Consider the following 15,433-nt stretch of genomic DNA (forward strand, 5'->3'; position numbering starts at 1 on the left):
AATCGCATAGAGCTTCGAAGTGTCATGCCCACTCTTCAGTATGGAGCCATTAAAGGCCAACGGTTAGATTTAAACGTCTCCACACCGAAGGAGATGACGCTCCGAAACAGGAGGTGCTTCTAAATATATCTATTCTCCAAATTGTGTGTTTTTTAAATGTAAGAAACCACCCCCTTACCCACAAAATTATTCCCAAAACATCTAAGTCCACCCTACCTCCAAGATATTGAATCGATGAGGGTCACACAGATCTCGCGTGCCGATTTCCGACACCATATACCATCCGTTGAACGGAGCCGCAGGGAATTCCAGGCCTCCGCAGTCAAACAAGAGGGACGCGACGGCTGGGAGAGCGTACCACTGTAATTCCAGGTCGCTGAACCACTTGTACCTTCAATGTAATTCCAGTATTAATGGTTTCGTTACTAAGAATTATCTGCGATGATGCACAATTGTCAGTTCTGGCCACTAATACGACTTTATTGTGAAATACACACATAGGACACAAACACACACACACAACCATATAAATATATATATAAACAATTGGACCGCAAGGAAAATGAAGCACTAGATATGAATCCTGGCTAGTTTCGTCTTTATATCTAAAACATTTTTAGTCACTTTCCCTGTGGTACACCTATCTATCTATCTATGTATTATCAATATATGTATACTTATAAAGGCATATATATGCATATATATACATGTGTGTATGTATATATATTTAGAATCACTTTAAAACGTGATTCGTTCATCACACCTCAACACAGGCGAACATGTTAAAGACTGGGTGTATACGTCCTGACTGGCTTCAAGTTTATTTCCAAGCCATTGACGAAGGACTGATAATTGTGGTAGAAATCGCAATATATGTATATCAGTCTTTCGTCAATGGCTTGGAAATAAAGCCGAAACTGGTTATGACCACATAACATGTGGTGATGTGGTATACTCGTGTATGTGTATACATTAATATATATTATACAAGTACATATATACATTGAACCCTTGGAGTAAAACACGAATAAAAATCCACAAGTAATCATACTTACTAATACAGAGAAACGAATATTACTTACTCAGGATGCGAGATAGGGACAGTCAGGATGAGATCCGGTGGGATGTCGAACCATTCCGGATCGTGTCCGTTGGCTGAGAGGACCAGCGGTAGGACCTCCCACTTGAGGCCCTTGGGCCGCCATCCCAAACGCTGACATACCTGTCGGAAATAGAAGACGTGAAGAGGTAATTGAAAGAGTATGAGATAAAATGGACTATTATCCATATTAGGGAATTAGTAAGAGAAAAGTAGCTCTGTTTTTACGTCCAATTCATCCAAATTTGATATTTTTCAGTAAAACCTTAATTATATTTTCTATGGAAGTAGCGTGTACTATTTGTTTAGGTTTTTCCATTAGTCACCACAATCTCAGTATACCGGATGTTCCAGCAGCCAAGTTTGGTTTTATTGAAAATGGAACCCAGTACGGAAGTTTATTTCTATGATACGGTTCCTAAATGGCCAATTTTATTCCTCCTGTAATAACCACAAGCCTTGATTTATCTTTTATTTCCCCTTAATATCCACTTGTTGATTTATCTATGATTTCCCCTAAAATAACCACAGGTTGTCTGTCTTTAGTTTCCCCCTGAAATAACCTCTAGTTGGCTAACTTAGATTTCCTCTGTAATAGCCACCGATTTCCCCTAAAATAACTACAAGTTTTCAATCTTGGCTTTATCCTAGAATAACCATAAGTTAGAGATCTTTGATTTTCCCTAAATATCCTCCTGTTGCCAATCTTTTATTTCCCTAAATTAACCATCAGTTGGCCATCTTCGATTTTTCATAAAATAATCAATAGCTGGCAACGTTGGTTTTATCCTAGAATAACCACCGGTAGGAAATCTTTGAGTTCCTCTAAATTAACCACCAGTTGGCAATCTTTGATTCCCGAAAATAACCACCAGTTGAAGGTCTTTGATTTCCCCTAAAATAACCACAACCACCAGTCGGCAATCTTTAATTTCCCCTAAAATAACCACCAGTTGGAGATCTTTGATTTCCCCTAAAATAACCACCAGTTGGAGATCTTTGATTTCCCCTAAAATAACCACCAGTTGGAGATCTTTGATTTCCCCTAATATAACCACCAGTTGGAGATCTTTGATTTCCCCTAAAATAACCACCAGTTGGCAATCTTTGATTTCCCGAAAATAACCACCAGTTGAAGGTCTTTGATTTCCCCTAAAATAACCACAACCACCAGTCGGCAATCTTTAATTTCCCCTAAAATAACCACCAGTTGGAGATCTTTGATTTCCCCTAAAATAACCACCAGTTGAAGATCTTTGATTTCCCCTAAAATAACCACCAGTTGGAGATCTTTGATTTCCTCTAAATTAACAACCAGTTGACACTTTTGGAATTCTCGTCAATCAACTACCAGTCGGCAACCTTTGAGTTCCCCTAAAATAACCACCAGTTGGCAATCTTTGATTTCTATTAAAATAACCACCAGTTGGCAATCTTTGATTTCCTCTAAAATAACCACCAGTTGGTAATCTTTGATTCCCCCTAAAATGACCATCAGTTGGCAATCTTTGATTTCCACTAAATTAACCACCAGTTGGCAATTTTTTATTTCTCCTAAATTAACCACCCGTTGGCAACCTTTCATTTCCCCTAAAATAACCACCAGTTGGCAATCTTTGAGTTCTCTTAAAATAACCACCAGTTGGCAATCTTTGATTTGATTTATCTTAAAATAATCACCAGTTAGCAATCTTGGCTTTCCTCTAAAGTAACCACAAGTTGGCTAGCTTTGATTTCCCCTATAGTGACCACCAGTTGGCTATAATTGATTTTGCCTAAAACAGCCACAAGCTCTACCTAGCCCTGACTATTTCCGAAATAATAACCAATATGAATTTCCCTGAAGATTTGGGGCTACTCTTATCAATCAGAGTTGGAATATAAGCGGAACGTAAAATTCAAAGATTCCCCAAAAAAGGTAAATTATCCGCAATTACTACAACCATCTTACATACACTTCTAAAATTCCAAAATCCGCCTGTCCAAGAAATGTCTCATGCGACATAATTTCCAAGCCTGTCACTTCAACCTAACTATTACCCAGACACTTGAAGAATTAATACAAGGAGACTTATTGCAAATGAAGAATTTATTTATTTTGTTTATATGTTTATTCTACGAACCTTAATGACAAATTCAGTAAAGAAAACTCTCTATCTCTTATAATCCATGCGATATGGCGTATAATAAACCTTATCTTTGGAGACTATATATATATATATATATATATATATATATATATATATATATATATATATATATATATATATATATATATATATATATAAACATACCAACATAAATACGAATACACTTACATAAACTCAAAAGATAAATGCAAAATACTCGTCAACATTCCTATCAGATATTCCGTATTCCGGGGCGCAAGGAAACTTAACAACTCGCCACTGATGAGTCAACATTTAATCACTGCGAGAAAAGTTTTGCCCCTTTCCCACTGGCCTAAAGGGTCAGGGGGTGGCGTGAGGGGAAAGGGGAGCGAGGTGGGGGTGAGGGGTGGGGGTACAGGAAAGAAGTCCGCTGCGAGGGCAAATGAGGCCGATTAGCATTCGAATGTTGGCAGCGATTAAAAATGAATTTCGAAATAAAAGTTCACGGAAGCGTCAACACGGCCAGCGCCGCTCGCTCACTCTTGTTTGTAAGCTGATTAAACAGGTTTGCGAAGTTTTGGTGGGGGAGGAACTTTCTCTTCTTCTTCTTCTCCTTATTTTTCAGAAGGTCGAACTGCCACTTTTCTTTCCCTGACTCGCGCAGCAGATTCGAGAAAATGATATGAAAAAGGACCTTTTCAATTGCGTTGCTCGGAAGGATTTGGTACAAAATAACAATTTCCAATTGCTTCCTGCATACAAATGCTAGGTTATTTTCAAGTGAGGAATGAAGCACGGGTTCCATTCGTTCAAAGTGAAATACGAACTATGTTTTCATTTATTTTGTTTTATTTGAGTTTCTTGCATCGCCATTTAATGACCGCTTAGACTCCATAGATTCTTTCATGGGAGTCTTGTGATATTCCTAAAATCAGCAGGAGTAACTAAAGCCTTTGGCTAAATAACTTTACTGCAAATCAAAAACGCTCCATCTAGCCCACCTATTTTCTTTTAAAAGCGTGAAAATATCAAATTGAAAGGAGTTATACTTCAGCCTTTGCACACAATACTTTGATTGCAGACACATTACCTTGAAAGTACTCCGGACTTTTTTTTTCTGTGCTATTGGTTTCGGTAACCAATAGGCAATCAAAAACAAAATTGCAGATGAAGGCATTCTCCCTCATCCTGCAAACCTGTTTGTCTGCCCCGGTTAAGGAGGCGTGGTTGGTAAGGGACTGGAAGGTAGAGGAGGCATTAGCGCCGAGTTTCACCTCGGGTAGCGCCCCAACTAGCTCGTTATCTAACCCTTCAACCGAATTCAGTTTCTATAATCAGGTCAGTACCCATTACTATAAAAAAAACAATAACTTACTGACTGACTGGGTGATTTTAAGGTCTGTGGAGACTGGAGACGTGATCGTCAGAATGGCCCAAGAGAACACGTAGAGTTATTTGCCAAACATCCAGTTCCTCGACCCTGTTACTATTATAGTAACCGAAGGTTTGCGCTTAAACGACGCCGTCGGACCGCTCGCTTGCTGCCATTAATTATGGGCCCGGTTATGTTTGACCATCCGTCTTGATTGATGGACGGAAGAAGTGGGACAGAAGACGCCGCCTCGCAGACGGAAGCAAAGGACATCCCCAGGAGGGTTAAAAGTGCCACACTGCGAAACAACGCCACGGACAGGAAAAGACTGGTGTTTCAAATATGAGGTACGGGACAAGATGGAGACCAACTGACAGGAAGACTGATTGACAGGACAGAGGGAAAAAAAACTTTAAATTAATCGCTCTTGACGTACTGGAAGCAAAAAAACGCAAAAAGAAAACGACGTATAATTTAAAAAGTTACGACCAACAGAAGGCAGAGGACAGAACTGTTTACGATGACGAATAGACAGAATGAGTGCGCAGACAGATACAGACAGGACCTTTTCTGGAGTAAGGTGTATATTTACCCTTTAGAACAAGGAAACGGAGGCAAGAGAAAATATAATTCACCTGAAACTGCAAGAAAACGAACGATGCTTCACCTTTAATTGGTCTGTAATTGGTGGGGGGAGGGGGAGCGGAATGGTGCAATGAGCTGAGACCTCCCTCATTCGGCTTTTTTCACTTCGTCTCTTTCTTTACCCGGCTGCCTTCCGCGACTCTTTCGAACCAACCAAATCAACCTCTCTCTCTCTCTCCTCTCTCTCTCTCTCTCTCTCTCTCTCTCTCTCTTTGAGGAAGGCGGGCTCTTTGTGAACAGCACATGAACCGAACGAGTAAAATTCGAGTTCCAGTTAATGTTTGTGGAATCGAAACCGAAACCGTCGCGTCAGCTTTCGCTCAAAATGCAATCCGGACGACATTTACTGAAGCATAAAGCCAAATGTTTTATGATGGGAACCACGAGTCGGATCCAAAAATCTATCCATTAAAAATTGGAGAAAAAAAATTAAAAGGCGGAATTCGGGATCATTTTCCTCGTAAGTACGCGAAAAATAAACAAGGCGTCATCATCACGTGAGCAAAAAAAAAAAAAAAAAAAAAAAAAATTGTTATTGAGGCGGACGAGCGAATGGGTAGGTCTGACAGGGGGTAAAATAAAAAAAAGCAAAACGGGTAGGCGTGGGGGTGAAAGAGGGAGAGAGGGAGATTGTGTGGGAGAGGGAGTGGGTGGTGGAGGCGTGGGAAGGAGACCAAGAGGGACATCTGTGGCTGCATGTGTGTTGGGAGAGAGTACGTGATATATCAGGCGTGTGAGGCGTTGTGACGACGACGATGATGATGAGTGCCCCACGCTGAGTACGCCATCAAAGTTGACCTTATCATGTCAATCAATATTTCCTGTTTAAATTTCGCTTGGGGCGAAGAAGATAGTGACACTTGAAGGAAGTTCTTCTAAGGAAGGTGGGGGAGGAGGAGGAGAGGAAGGGTGGGGAGGAGGAGGCTTGGAAACACCACCTTTCTCCTTCTGCAAATTTGGTGTGGGTGATGATGTGTGTACTTGTTGTTGCTCGCGTCAAACAACGCTCGCTTCTTGATGTGTATCTCGATGTTCGCGGTTTGGGGTAGGGGGGGGGAGACTAGAAAACCTACCGGAATTCACTCAGTGTTGTTATTATTATTACTCCAAACGAGTAAACACCAATTTAGAACAAATCCAAAATAACCATGTAAAGTCGTTGTGTGGTTAGCATTTCTTCCTAAGTGTCTTAACTCATCTAAGCCAAAAGCTTCCTTTCATCTTTTCATATGCATACACACCCACCACACACATACACACACATATATATATATATATATATATATATATATATATATATATATATATTATATATATATCCCCTGCGTAAACATCACAAACTTAAGATAGCCAAGTTGTTCTATCATAAACAAAAGGAGAAGACACAGAAGACCTAATTGTCTTTCTTCTAATCCCATCGAATGGCAAGCTACTAAAACAATTATTTAAAAACTCAATACAATACGAAGAGGAATCTTAACGACGGTGTACCTTGCCAATCCATTTAGTGCTTGAAAACTTCACAAGAAAACGAGATGTTAGTAATAAAATAGACGTTTCTGAAAGAACAGTGACAAACTAAGCTCAATCAATGATGGCTTTGCACGAACTGGGATTAACAACTGGTGTGGATATTGAATACGAACAAATAAAACTTCAAGATCTCTTCTTGTCTTGGTGCATAAATATTTTTGAACACTTCATATAAGCCAGTATCAGTTATTACAACTTCCCGACGCCAGTTATCAGATAAAACCATTCGATCAATTCATCGAATCTTGCATATGTTACTGGGATCCAGTTGGCGAATGCTTAACAATTCTCTTTTTTCAAGCACTGGTTGTAAGTTTACTTTAAACAGCTGCGCGTGGCAGCTAATTAGAGAAGGCTAACCAATCCATTTTTCTCCGTTTCAACGTCTGGTATGAGAGAGAGAGAGAGAGAGAGAGAGAGAGAGAGAGAGAGAGAGAGAGAGAGAGAGAGAATGTCCATTCTTTTTTTGCAATGTATAGAATATCATTATTAAATGAAAAATGAAAATTAAGATAAATGTAAAAAAAAAAGATAAATATAAAAATATAATGAAATGAAAAATATAAAAAAATAGGGCCCAGAAGGAATGGTGTACTTGTGGAAGAAATAAAAACAAAAATAGAAAAGAAGAGAAAATAAACTATAGACAAACAAAACCTACGAACAGCGGATATCTCAAACAGAAACAGCAAAGCCAAACCTCCCATGGAAACCCAGGCCACGAGAGCCCTCTACTTCATTACGGCAAACGCTTGAATAAAACCTTGACTCTCACTGTTGCCAAATCAATTACACCACTGTTGCCAAATCAATTAGGTCACTCAGTGGCCCACCGCATTCAGATTAAGGTTCAATTCGCATTTGCATACATTTTAACATAGGATATGCGGGGAAATGGGCGACGGAGACCCAACGAGTAAAAATGCATGGGCACATTTCGACCAAAAGGATAAGTGCTTCCATTAGCTGGCATATGACGTTCTATGATTTTGTCTTATTTTGGTTTACGCTTCTCTGTCATTCCATGATTTTTCTACTTATTCAGGATTAGGATTTTATGTCCTTCCATGATTTTTTTACTTATTTAGGTTTAGGCTTCTAAGTCCTTCCATGATTTTTTTACTTATTCAGGATTAGGCTTCTATGTCCTTCCATGATTTTTTTTACTTATTTAGGATTAGGCTTCTATGTCCTTCCATGATTTTTTTTACTTATTTAGGATTAGGCTTCTATGTCCTTCCATGATTTTTTTACTTATTTAGGATTAGCTTCTATGTCCTTCCATGATTTTTGTTTTTTTTACTTATTCAGGATTAGGCTTCTATGTCCTTCCATGATTTTTTTACTTATTCAGGATTAGGCTTCTATGTCCTTCCATGATTTTTTTACTTATTCAGGATTAGGATTCTATGTCCTTCCATGATTTTTTTACTTATTTAGGATTAGGCTTCTATGTCCTTCCATGATTTTTCTACTTATTCAGGATTAGGATTCTGTGTCCTTCCATAATTTTTCTTAACTTATTCAGGTATTATGGATTCTATGTGCCTTCCATAAGTTTTTCTACTTAATTCCAGGATTAGGATTTCTTTATGGTCCCTTTTCCATAATTTTTTCTACTTTATTCAGGATTAAGGCTTGCGATGTCCCCTTCCTTGATTTTTCTACTTATCAGAGGATTAGGATTTCTATGGTCCTTCCATGATTTTTTTTTACTTATTTGAGGAATTAGGTCTTCTATATCCCTTCCATTCCATTGTTCTACTTATTCAGGATTGGAGGATTCTATGTCCTTCCGGATTATTTTTTTTGGAACTTATTAGGATTATGCCTCTTATTTGGTTCCTTCCATGATTTTTTTCTACTTATTCCAGGATAGGCTTCTATGTCATTCCCATTGGATTTTTCTACTATTCAGGATTAGGCTTCTATGTCCCTTTCCATGTTTTTTTTTTACTTATTCGGGATTAGGCTTCTATGTCCATTCCATGATTTACTTACTTACAGGATTAGGCTTCTATGTCCTTCCATGATTTTTTTACTTATTCCGGATTAGGCTTCTATGTTCATTACCCATGAGGTTTTTCTTCTATCAGGTTAGGCTTCCTATGTCCCATTCTGATTTTTTTACTTATTCAGGATTAGGATTCTATGTCCTTCCATGATTTTTCTACTTATTCAGGATTAGGATTCTATGTCCTTCCATGATTTTTCTACTTATTCAGGATTAGGATTCTATGTCCTTCCATGATTTTTTACTTATTCAAAAATTAGGCTTATTAGGGCTTCCATCCATGATCCTTACCTTATTTAGGATTAGTTTCTATGTCCTTCCATAATTTTTTACTTATTCAGGATTAGGTTCTATGGGGGGGGGGGGGGGTCCTCCCCATGATACTTATTCAGGATTTGTTCTAGTCCTTTCCATGATTTTTCCTACTTATTCAGGATTAGGCTTCTAATGTCCTTCCATGATTTTTCTACTTATTCAGGATTAGGCTTCTATGTCCTTCCATGATTTTTTTACTTATTCAGGATTAGGCTTCTATGTCCTTCCATGATTTTTTTTTTACGTTATTTCAGGATTAGGATTCTATGTCCTTCCATGATTTTTTTACTTATTCAGGATTAGGATTCTATGTCCTTCCATGATTTTTCTACTTATTCAGGATTAGGATTCTATGTCCTTCCATGATTTTTCTACTTATTCAGGATTAGGCTTCTATGTCCTTCCATGATTTTTCTACTTATTCAAAATTAGGCTTCTATGTCTTTCCATGATTTTTCTACTTATTTAGGATTAGGCTTCTATGTCCTTCCATGATTCTTCTACTTATTCAAAATTAGGCTTCTATGTCCTTCCATGATTTTTCTACTCATTCAGGATTAGTCTTCTATGTCCTTCCATAATTTTTTTACTTATTCAGGATTAGGCTTCTATGTCCTTCCATGATTTTTTTACTTATTCAGGATTAGGCTTCTATGTCCTTCCATGATTTTTCTACTTATTCAAAATTAGGCTTCTATGTCCTTCCATGATTTTTCTACTCATTCAGGATTAGGCTTTTATGTCCTTCCATGATTTTTCTACTTATTTAGGATTAGTCTTCTATGTCCTTCCATAATTTTTTTACTTATTCAGGATTAGGTTTCTATGTCCTTCCATGATTTTTCTACTCATTCAGGATTAGGCTTCTATGTCCATCCATGATTTTTCTACTTATTTAGGATTAGTCTTCTATGTCCTTCATCATTTTTTTACTTATTCAGGATTAGGCTTCTATGTCCTTCCATGATTTTTTTTACTTATTCAGGATTAGGCTTCTATGTCCTTCCATGATTTTTCTACTTATTCAGGATTAGGCTTCTAAGTCCTTCCATGATTTTTCTACTCATTCAGGATTAGGCTTCTATGTCCATCCATGATTTTTCTACTTATTTAGGATTAGTCTTCTAAGTCCTTCCATGATTTTTCTACTTATTCAGGATTAGGCTTCTATGTCCTTCCATGATTTTTTTTTACTTATTCAGGATTAGGCTTCTATGTCTTCCATGATTTTTTCTACTTATTCAGGATTAGGTCTTCTAAGTCCTTCATCATTTGTTTTTTCTACTTATTCAGGATTAGGCTTCTATTGTCCTTCCATGATTTTTCCTTTTTACTTATTCAGGATTAGGCTTTTATGTCCTTCCATGATTTTTTTACTTATTTAGACCTTAGGCTTCTATGTCCTTCCTCATTTTTCTACTTATCAGGATTAGGCTTCTATGTCCTCCTAATTTTTTTACTTATTCAGATTAGGCTTCTAGTCCTTCATGATATCATTCAGGATTAGGCTTCTATGTCCATCCATGATACTTATTTAGATTAGTCTTCTATGTCCTTCCACATTTTTTTACTTATTAGGATTAGGCTTCTATCCTTCCATTTTTTTATTTTGTTCGGATAGGCTTCTAAGTCCTTCCATGATGTTTTTTATTTATTACAGATTAGGCTTCTATGTCCTTCCATGATTCTTTTACTTATTCAGGATAGGTTCTATGTCCTTCCATGATTTTTTTACTTATTCAGGATTAGGCTTCAGTCCTTCCATGGATTTTTTTTACTTATTTCAGGATTGGGCGGGGTTCTAGGTCCTTCCAGTTTTTTACTTATTCAGGATTAGGCTCTATGTAATTCCAGATTTTTTTTACTTATTTAGGATAGGGTTCTATGTTCATGATTTTTTTTTTACTTATTTAGGATTGGAGGGTTCTATGTCCTTCCATCATTTTTCTACTTATTCAGGATTAGGATTCTATGTCCTTCCATGATTTTTCTACTTATTCAGGATTAGGATTCTGTCATTCCATGATTTTTCTACTTATTCAGGATTAGGCTTCTATTTCCTTACATGATTCTGTACCTATTTAGGATTAGGCCTCTGTGTCCTTCCGCGATTCTGTCTTATTTTGGATTACGCTCCTCTGTCCTCCCATGAATTTGTATCTGTTCAGGCTTAGGCTTGTATGCCCTTCCATGATTTTGCTTTATTTCTGATTTTATATTAAATAGGATTTAAAACTGTATGAACTTCCATGACTGTATTATTTTGGAAAATATTTCTATGTCCTTCCATGAATTTTACTTATTTTGGATTAGGATTTTGTTTCCCCCATGATTTTGTCTTATTCAAAATTTATAGTTGTATAACCTTTCATGATTTTGCCTTATTCAGGCTTTAGGCTTCTTTGTCTTATTTAGGATTGAAAACTCCATAACTTTTCATAATTTCGTCTTATTCAGGATTCGGCTGCTACGTCCTTCTATTGGTTTGCCTTAGTTAGGATTTAGAATTGTATAACCTTTCGTGGTTTTGTCTCATTTAGGATTTAGAATTGTATAACCTTCCATGATTTTGTCTCATTTGGGATTAGAGCTTTCATATGAAGTATATCTTAGTTTTACCAGACCACTGAGCTGATTAACAGCTCTCCTAGGGCTGACCCGAAGGATTAGATATTTTTACGTGGCTAGGAACCAACTGGTCACCTAGCAACAGGACCTACAGCTTATTGTGGGATCCGAACCACATTATATTGAGAAATTAATTTCTATTACCAGAAATAAATTCCTCTGTTTCCGCGTTGGCCGAGCCGAGAATCGAACTTCGGACCACCTGGTTTGGTAGTCGAGCGCCAAAACCACTCGTCCAACGAGGAACTTAGAGCCTTCATGAACTTCCCTGATTCGGCAGAATTAGAAATTTCGCTTTCATGAACTTTCCCAGTTTTGTTTGACTTAGGATTGGTACTACTTCCTTACGTTCGCTCGACTTAGAATCAGAACTTCCTTGAACTTTCGTGGAATTGGAATTCCATGAGTTTCTATGAACATTCTATATTGCCTCTGGCTTAGGATAGGTGGGCATGTGAGCTCCCAGGATTTTGTCCAGACAAAGGCTAATGGTTCCACTTCCAAAAATACCATTTTGCCAAGAATTATAAGAAAATCCTTCTCTTACAGACCCTGTATAGAACAATGAAAGAACATGCATACATGATTGCCATACAAAACCGTGGTTATCTTAAGAGATGAATAAAGTTCTTGCTAATCCAGGTCATCATTCAAAAATAGAGGTTACAGTTAGCAGAGGAAAATATTATTTAAGAACAAAAATGTCTCAATGGCGTTAGAAAATTCATAAAATGATCTTCACAAAGGATGCGAACACTATTGGTTTTCTTATGAGGCCTTGAGGGTAGTGGCAAAGGTCAGATAAAAGATTCTTTCAACAAATATATCCTTCACAAATACGCTTGATAAAGTGCGTATATGACAGCATAAATCTTTTAAATGTAAATAGTGAAATCAAATAAATAAATATGTTTATTCATTAAAAAAAGTAAATCGTTATCGGTGAATACTTAATCACAATGTGTCAAAAGAAAGACTTGAATGCATGGCAGAGGACATCTTCACAATCTCTTTTTTCATATAGTACAAAAATACCTCTACAAACGAAGATTACTACTTTTTATCCTTCATCACCTGCTAGTCAAAAATCCTTTTATAACTACCAACCAACTTCAAAAATGAGGAAACAGGTTAACACACGATTAATCAAGTAAAAGATGCGTTAAGTTCCTTCGGCGCAATCGAGTTTTCTATACAACGTATAATGCTGTATAAAACTATCCAATGATTGCACGGCCACCGGCTCAGTTGCTTCCCAAATACGGTCAAGTTAAGCTTTGCCAGACGCACGACCCACGGCTAAACTTAACCTTAAATGAAATAAAAACCATTGAGGCTAGAGGGCTGAAATTTGGTATGTATGATGATTGGAGGGTGGACGATCAACATGCTAATTTGCAGCCCTCTAGCCTCAGTAGTCTTTAAGATTTGAGGGCGGACGGATAGACAAAGCCACCACAAAAGTTTTCCTTTACAAAAAAAAATATAAATAAATAAAATAGAATAAAAAAAAGAAAGAGGAAAAAGATAAAAGGTCCAATAAAAAATTGAGCAAATCCTACCTCAGTGAACTCCACATTCAGAGGATCTCCAGTGAAGGACCCATCCTCGTTCTTGAATCCAGCGTAGCTTATCAGCTGGGCATTCCAGACCCGGAAGTCGTGTTTTCCGTCCGTCCTCGGCGGGAAGATGGTGATTGCTGACCTAAAGCAAGGAAGACAAAAGAACCAGTTACCAGTGAATTATATAATGATCATTTTACAAAGTGTTAACGCACCCGTATGGAACAATCTTAAAGGATCGTCAATTTGAATTTAAAATCCGACATAGAGCAACGAGACAAATTAAAACTTTATCAGTCAGTTATTATTATTATTATTATTGTACAACAAACACTTCTCACAACTGACTGGCATATAAGTGAGGAAAGTTTCAATAGAAATAGGGGGTGGTGTAGGGTATGTTTAATTATATAGGCAGACTAATGTAGGTATTCTTGTACTACAATGCAAAATAGAAAAGTTTAAAGTATGAGAAAAAATATTTGATGGTAATCATCCTCTCACTCGGGTTATCTAAATTATATATATGTATATATATAATATATAATTATATATATATAATATATATATATATATATATATATATATATAGAGAGAGAGACGAGAGAGAGAGAGAGAGAGAGAGAGAGAGAATGCTTTGTCAATACATCATTGAACCTGATATATATCTAAGGAACGCATTACCTGTGTGTATGAGAGAGAGAGAGAGAGAGAGAGAGAGAGATAATGATCTGGTAATACTCAATGAGCCTGATATCTAAGGAACGAATTAACTGTACGTGTGTGTATGTCAGAGAGAGAAGGAGAGAGAGAGAGAGAGAGAGAGAGAGAGAGAGAGAGAACAAACCCTAAGACGTAAATAAAGGCCCAAGAAGTCTCCGAGGGCGGGGCACAGGCCAGTGGCCCGTGGGCGGATTGGAGGTGAACGCTTTGTGTGATGGTTTTGAGTCGAACGTGATAATGGATGTCTCGAGGACTTCCCACAAGTGACGTCGCCAGAGGCCCCGTGACCCGGGGGGTGGGGTTCAAAAGGGGGGCTGGGGTTAAGACAGGAGGTTTATCCGGGGTTCAGGAGGAAGGGGTGGATGTTTCTCAAGGGTTGGGAGAGGTTAATTCTTAACTTATGGGACTGTCACTTGTATTGATTAAAAGGACTTCTGCTATTTTTGGTATATTGGATCTCATTCCTTCGCTCTTTACCACGTTCTATGGAACGGCTCTCCTCCATTTCAGAGCAAATTATTCAGTCTAATATTGCGAAATGGCGTTGCAGCAATCAGATAGAATTTCGGTACTAAATATAAAATAATAAAAAAATAGTCTTAATTATTCATATCATTCTTGAATTCTATGAGTTATATATTAATCCATTTGACAAAATAAAATAATGAAAATTTTGCAAATATAAAACTTTAAATCCTACACGGGTGGAAGTAAAGTTTGAAATTCAAATGAAACTAAGCGAACTTACAAAAATATTACCAGAAAGAAAAAAAAATAATATAAACAATGCAACATTAAATGTAGCGAAATATACATCTTCTCAGAAGTCACCTTTTTTATGAGTTTCGATTATTTCAAGTGAGTGACATTACCTGAGGTTTCCTTTGTTTGTCCCGTATTTGATGTGGTTGCAGAGGGCTTCAAACATGCCACTGGCTGTGGTGACGTAACGAGCATCAAAAACCTGAAATGGGATAAAAAAAAAATAAGAATAGCTTATCGTAATAACAACAATGGGATCACCAACATTGTCTACAATTCAGATGACGAGACATTCAGCATCTGTCTCCACCAACAGCTTAGTTTTTCTTCACGAGAATGAAAATACATTTTCGAAAAATCTAGAGACATATTTCCATATTTTCTTTTTACGTAAAGTCCTCAATAAAATATTATCTTCCAAACATACATCAGTCAAGAGACTTCATCAGCGTTCAGCGAGGTGGATCTTCTTTACTATATATCTAAAAACAAAATAAATCGTTGTAGTTCCCATATCAGTGAATCTGATAAATCAAGTGTTTTATTTTTTAACACTACCACGTCATTACACAATTATTACCTGAAATTAATTTTCATTAACATTGAAATTAAGCCTGCTAGGCTATTTGCAGCAATCAAGTAAACGCTATTAGGTCGGGGGCTAATAAT

General features: G+C 37.2%; 1 protein-coding gene across 1 annotated transcript in view; it reads right to left on the reverse strand.

Annotated features, from left to right (window-relative positions):
• LOC135225877 (nitric oxide synthase-like protein) overlaps positions 1-15,433 on the reverse strand; it is a 467,757-nt gene that overhangs the window by 30,280 nt on the left and 422,044 nt on the right. The window contains 4 exon segments of the mRNA XM_064265444.1: positions 217-391; positions 1,083-1,222; positions 13,280-13,421; positions 14,875-14,966. Of these exon segments, the coding sequence (XP_064121514.1) occupies positions 217-391; positions 1,083-1,222; positions 13,280-13,421; positions 14,875-14,966 (549 nt within the window).

The sequence above is a fragment of the Macrobrachium nipponense genome, chromosome 20 (assembly GCF_015104395.2).
Source record: "Macrobrachium nipponense isolate FS-2020 chromosome 20, ASM1510439v2, whole genome shotgun sequence".
In the NCBI taxonomy this organism is placed as follows: Eukaryota; Metazoa; Arthropoda; class Malacostraca; order Decapoda; family Palaemonidae; genus Macrobrachium; species Macrobrachium nipponense.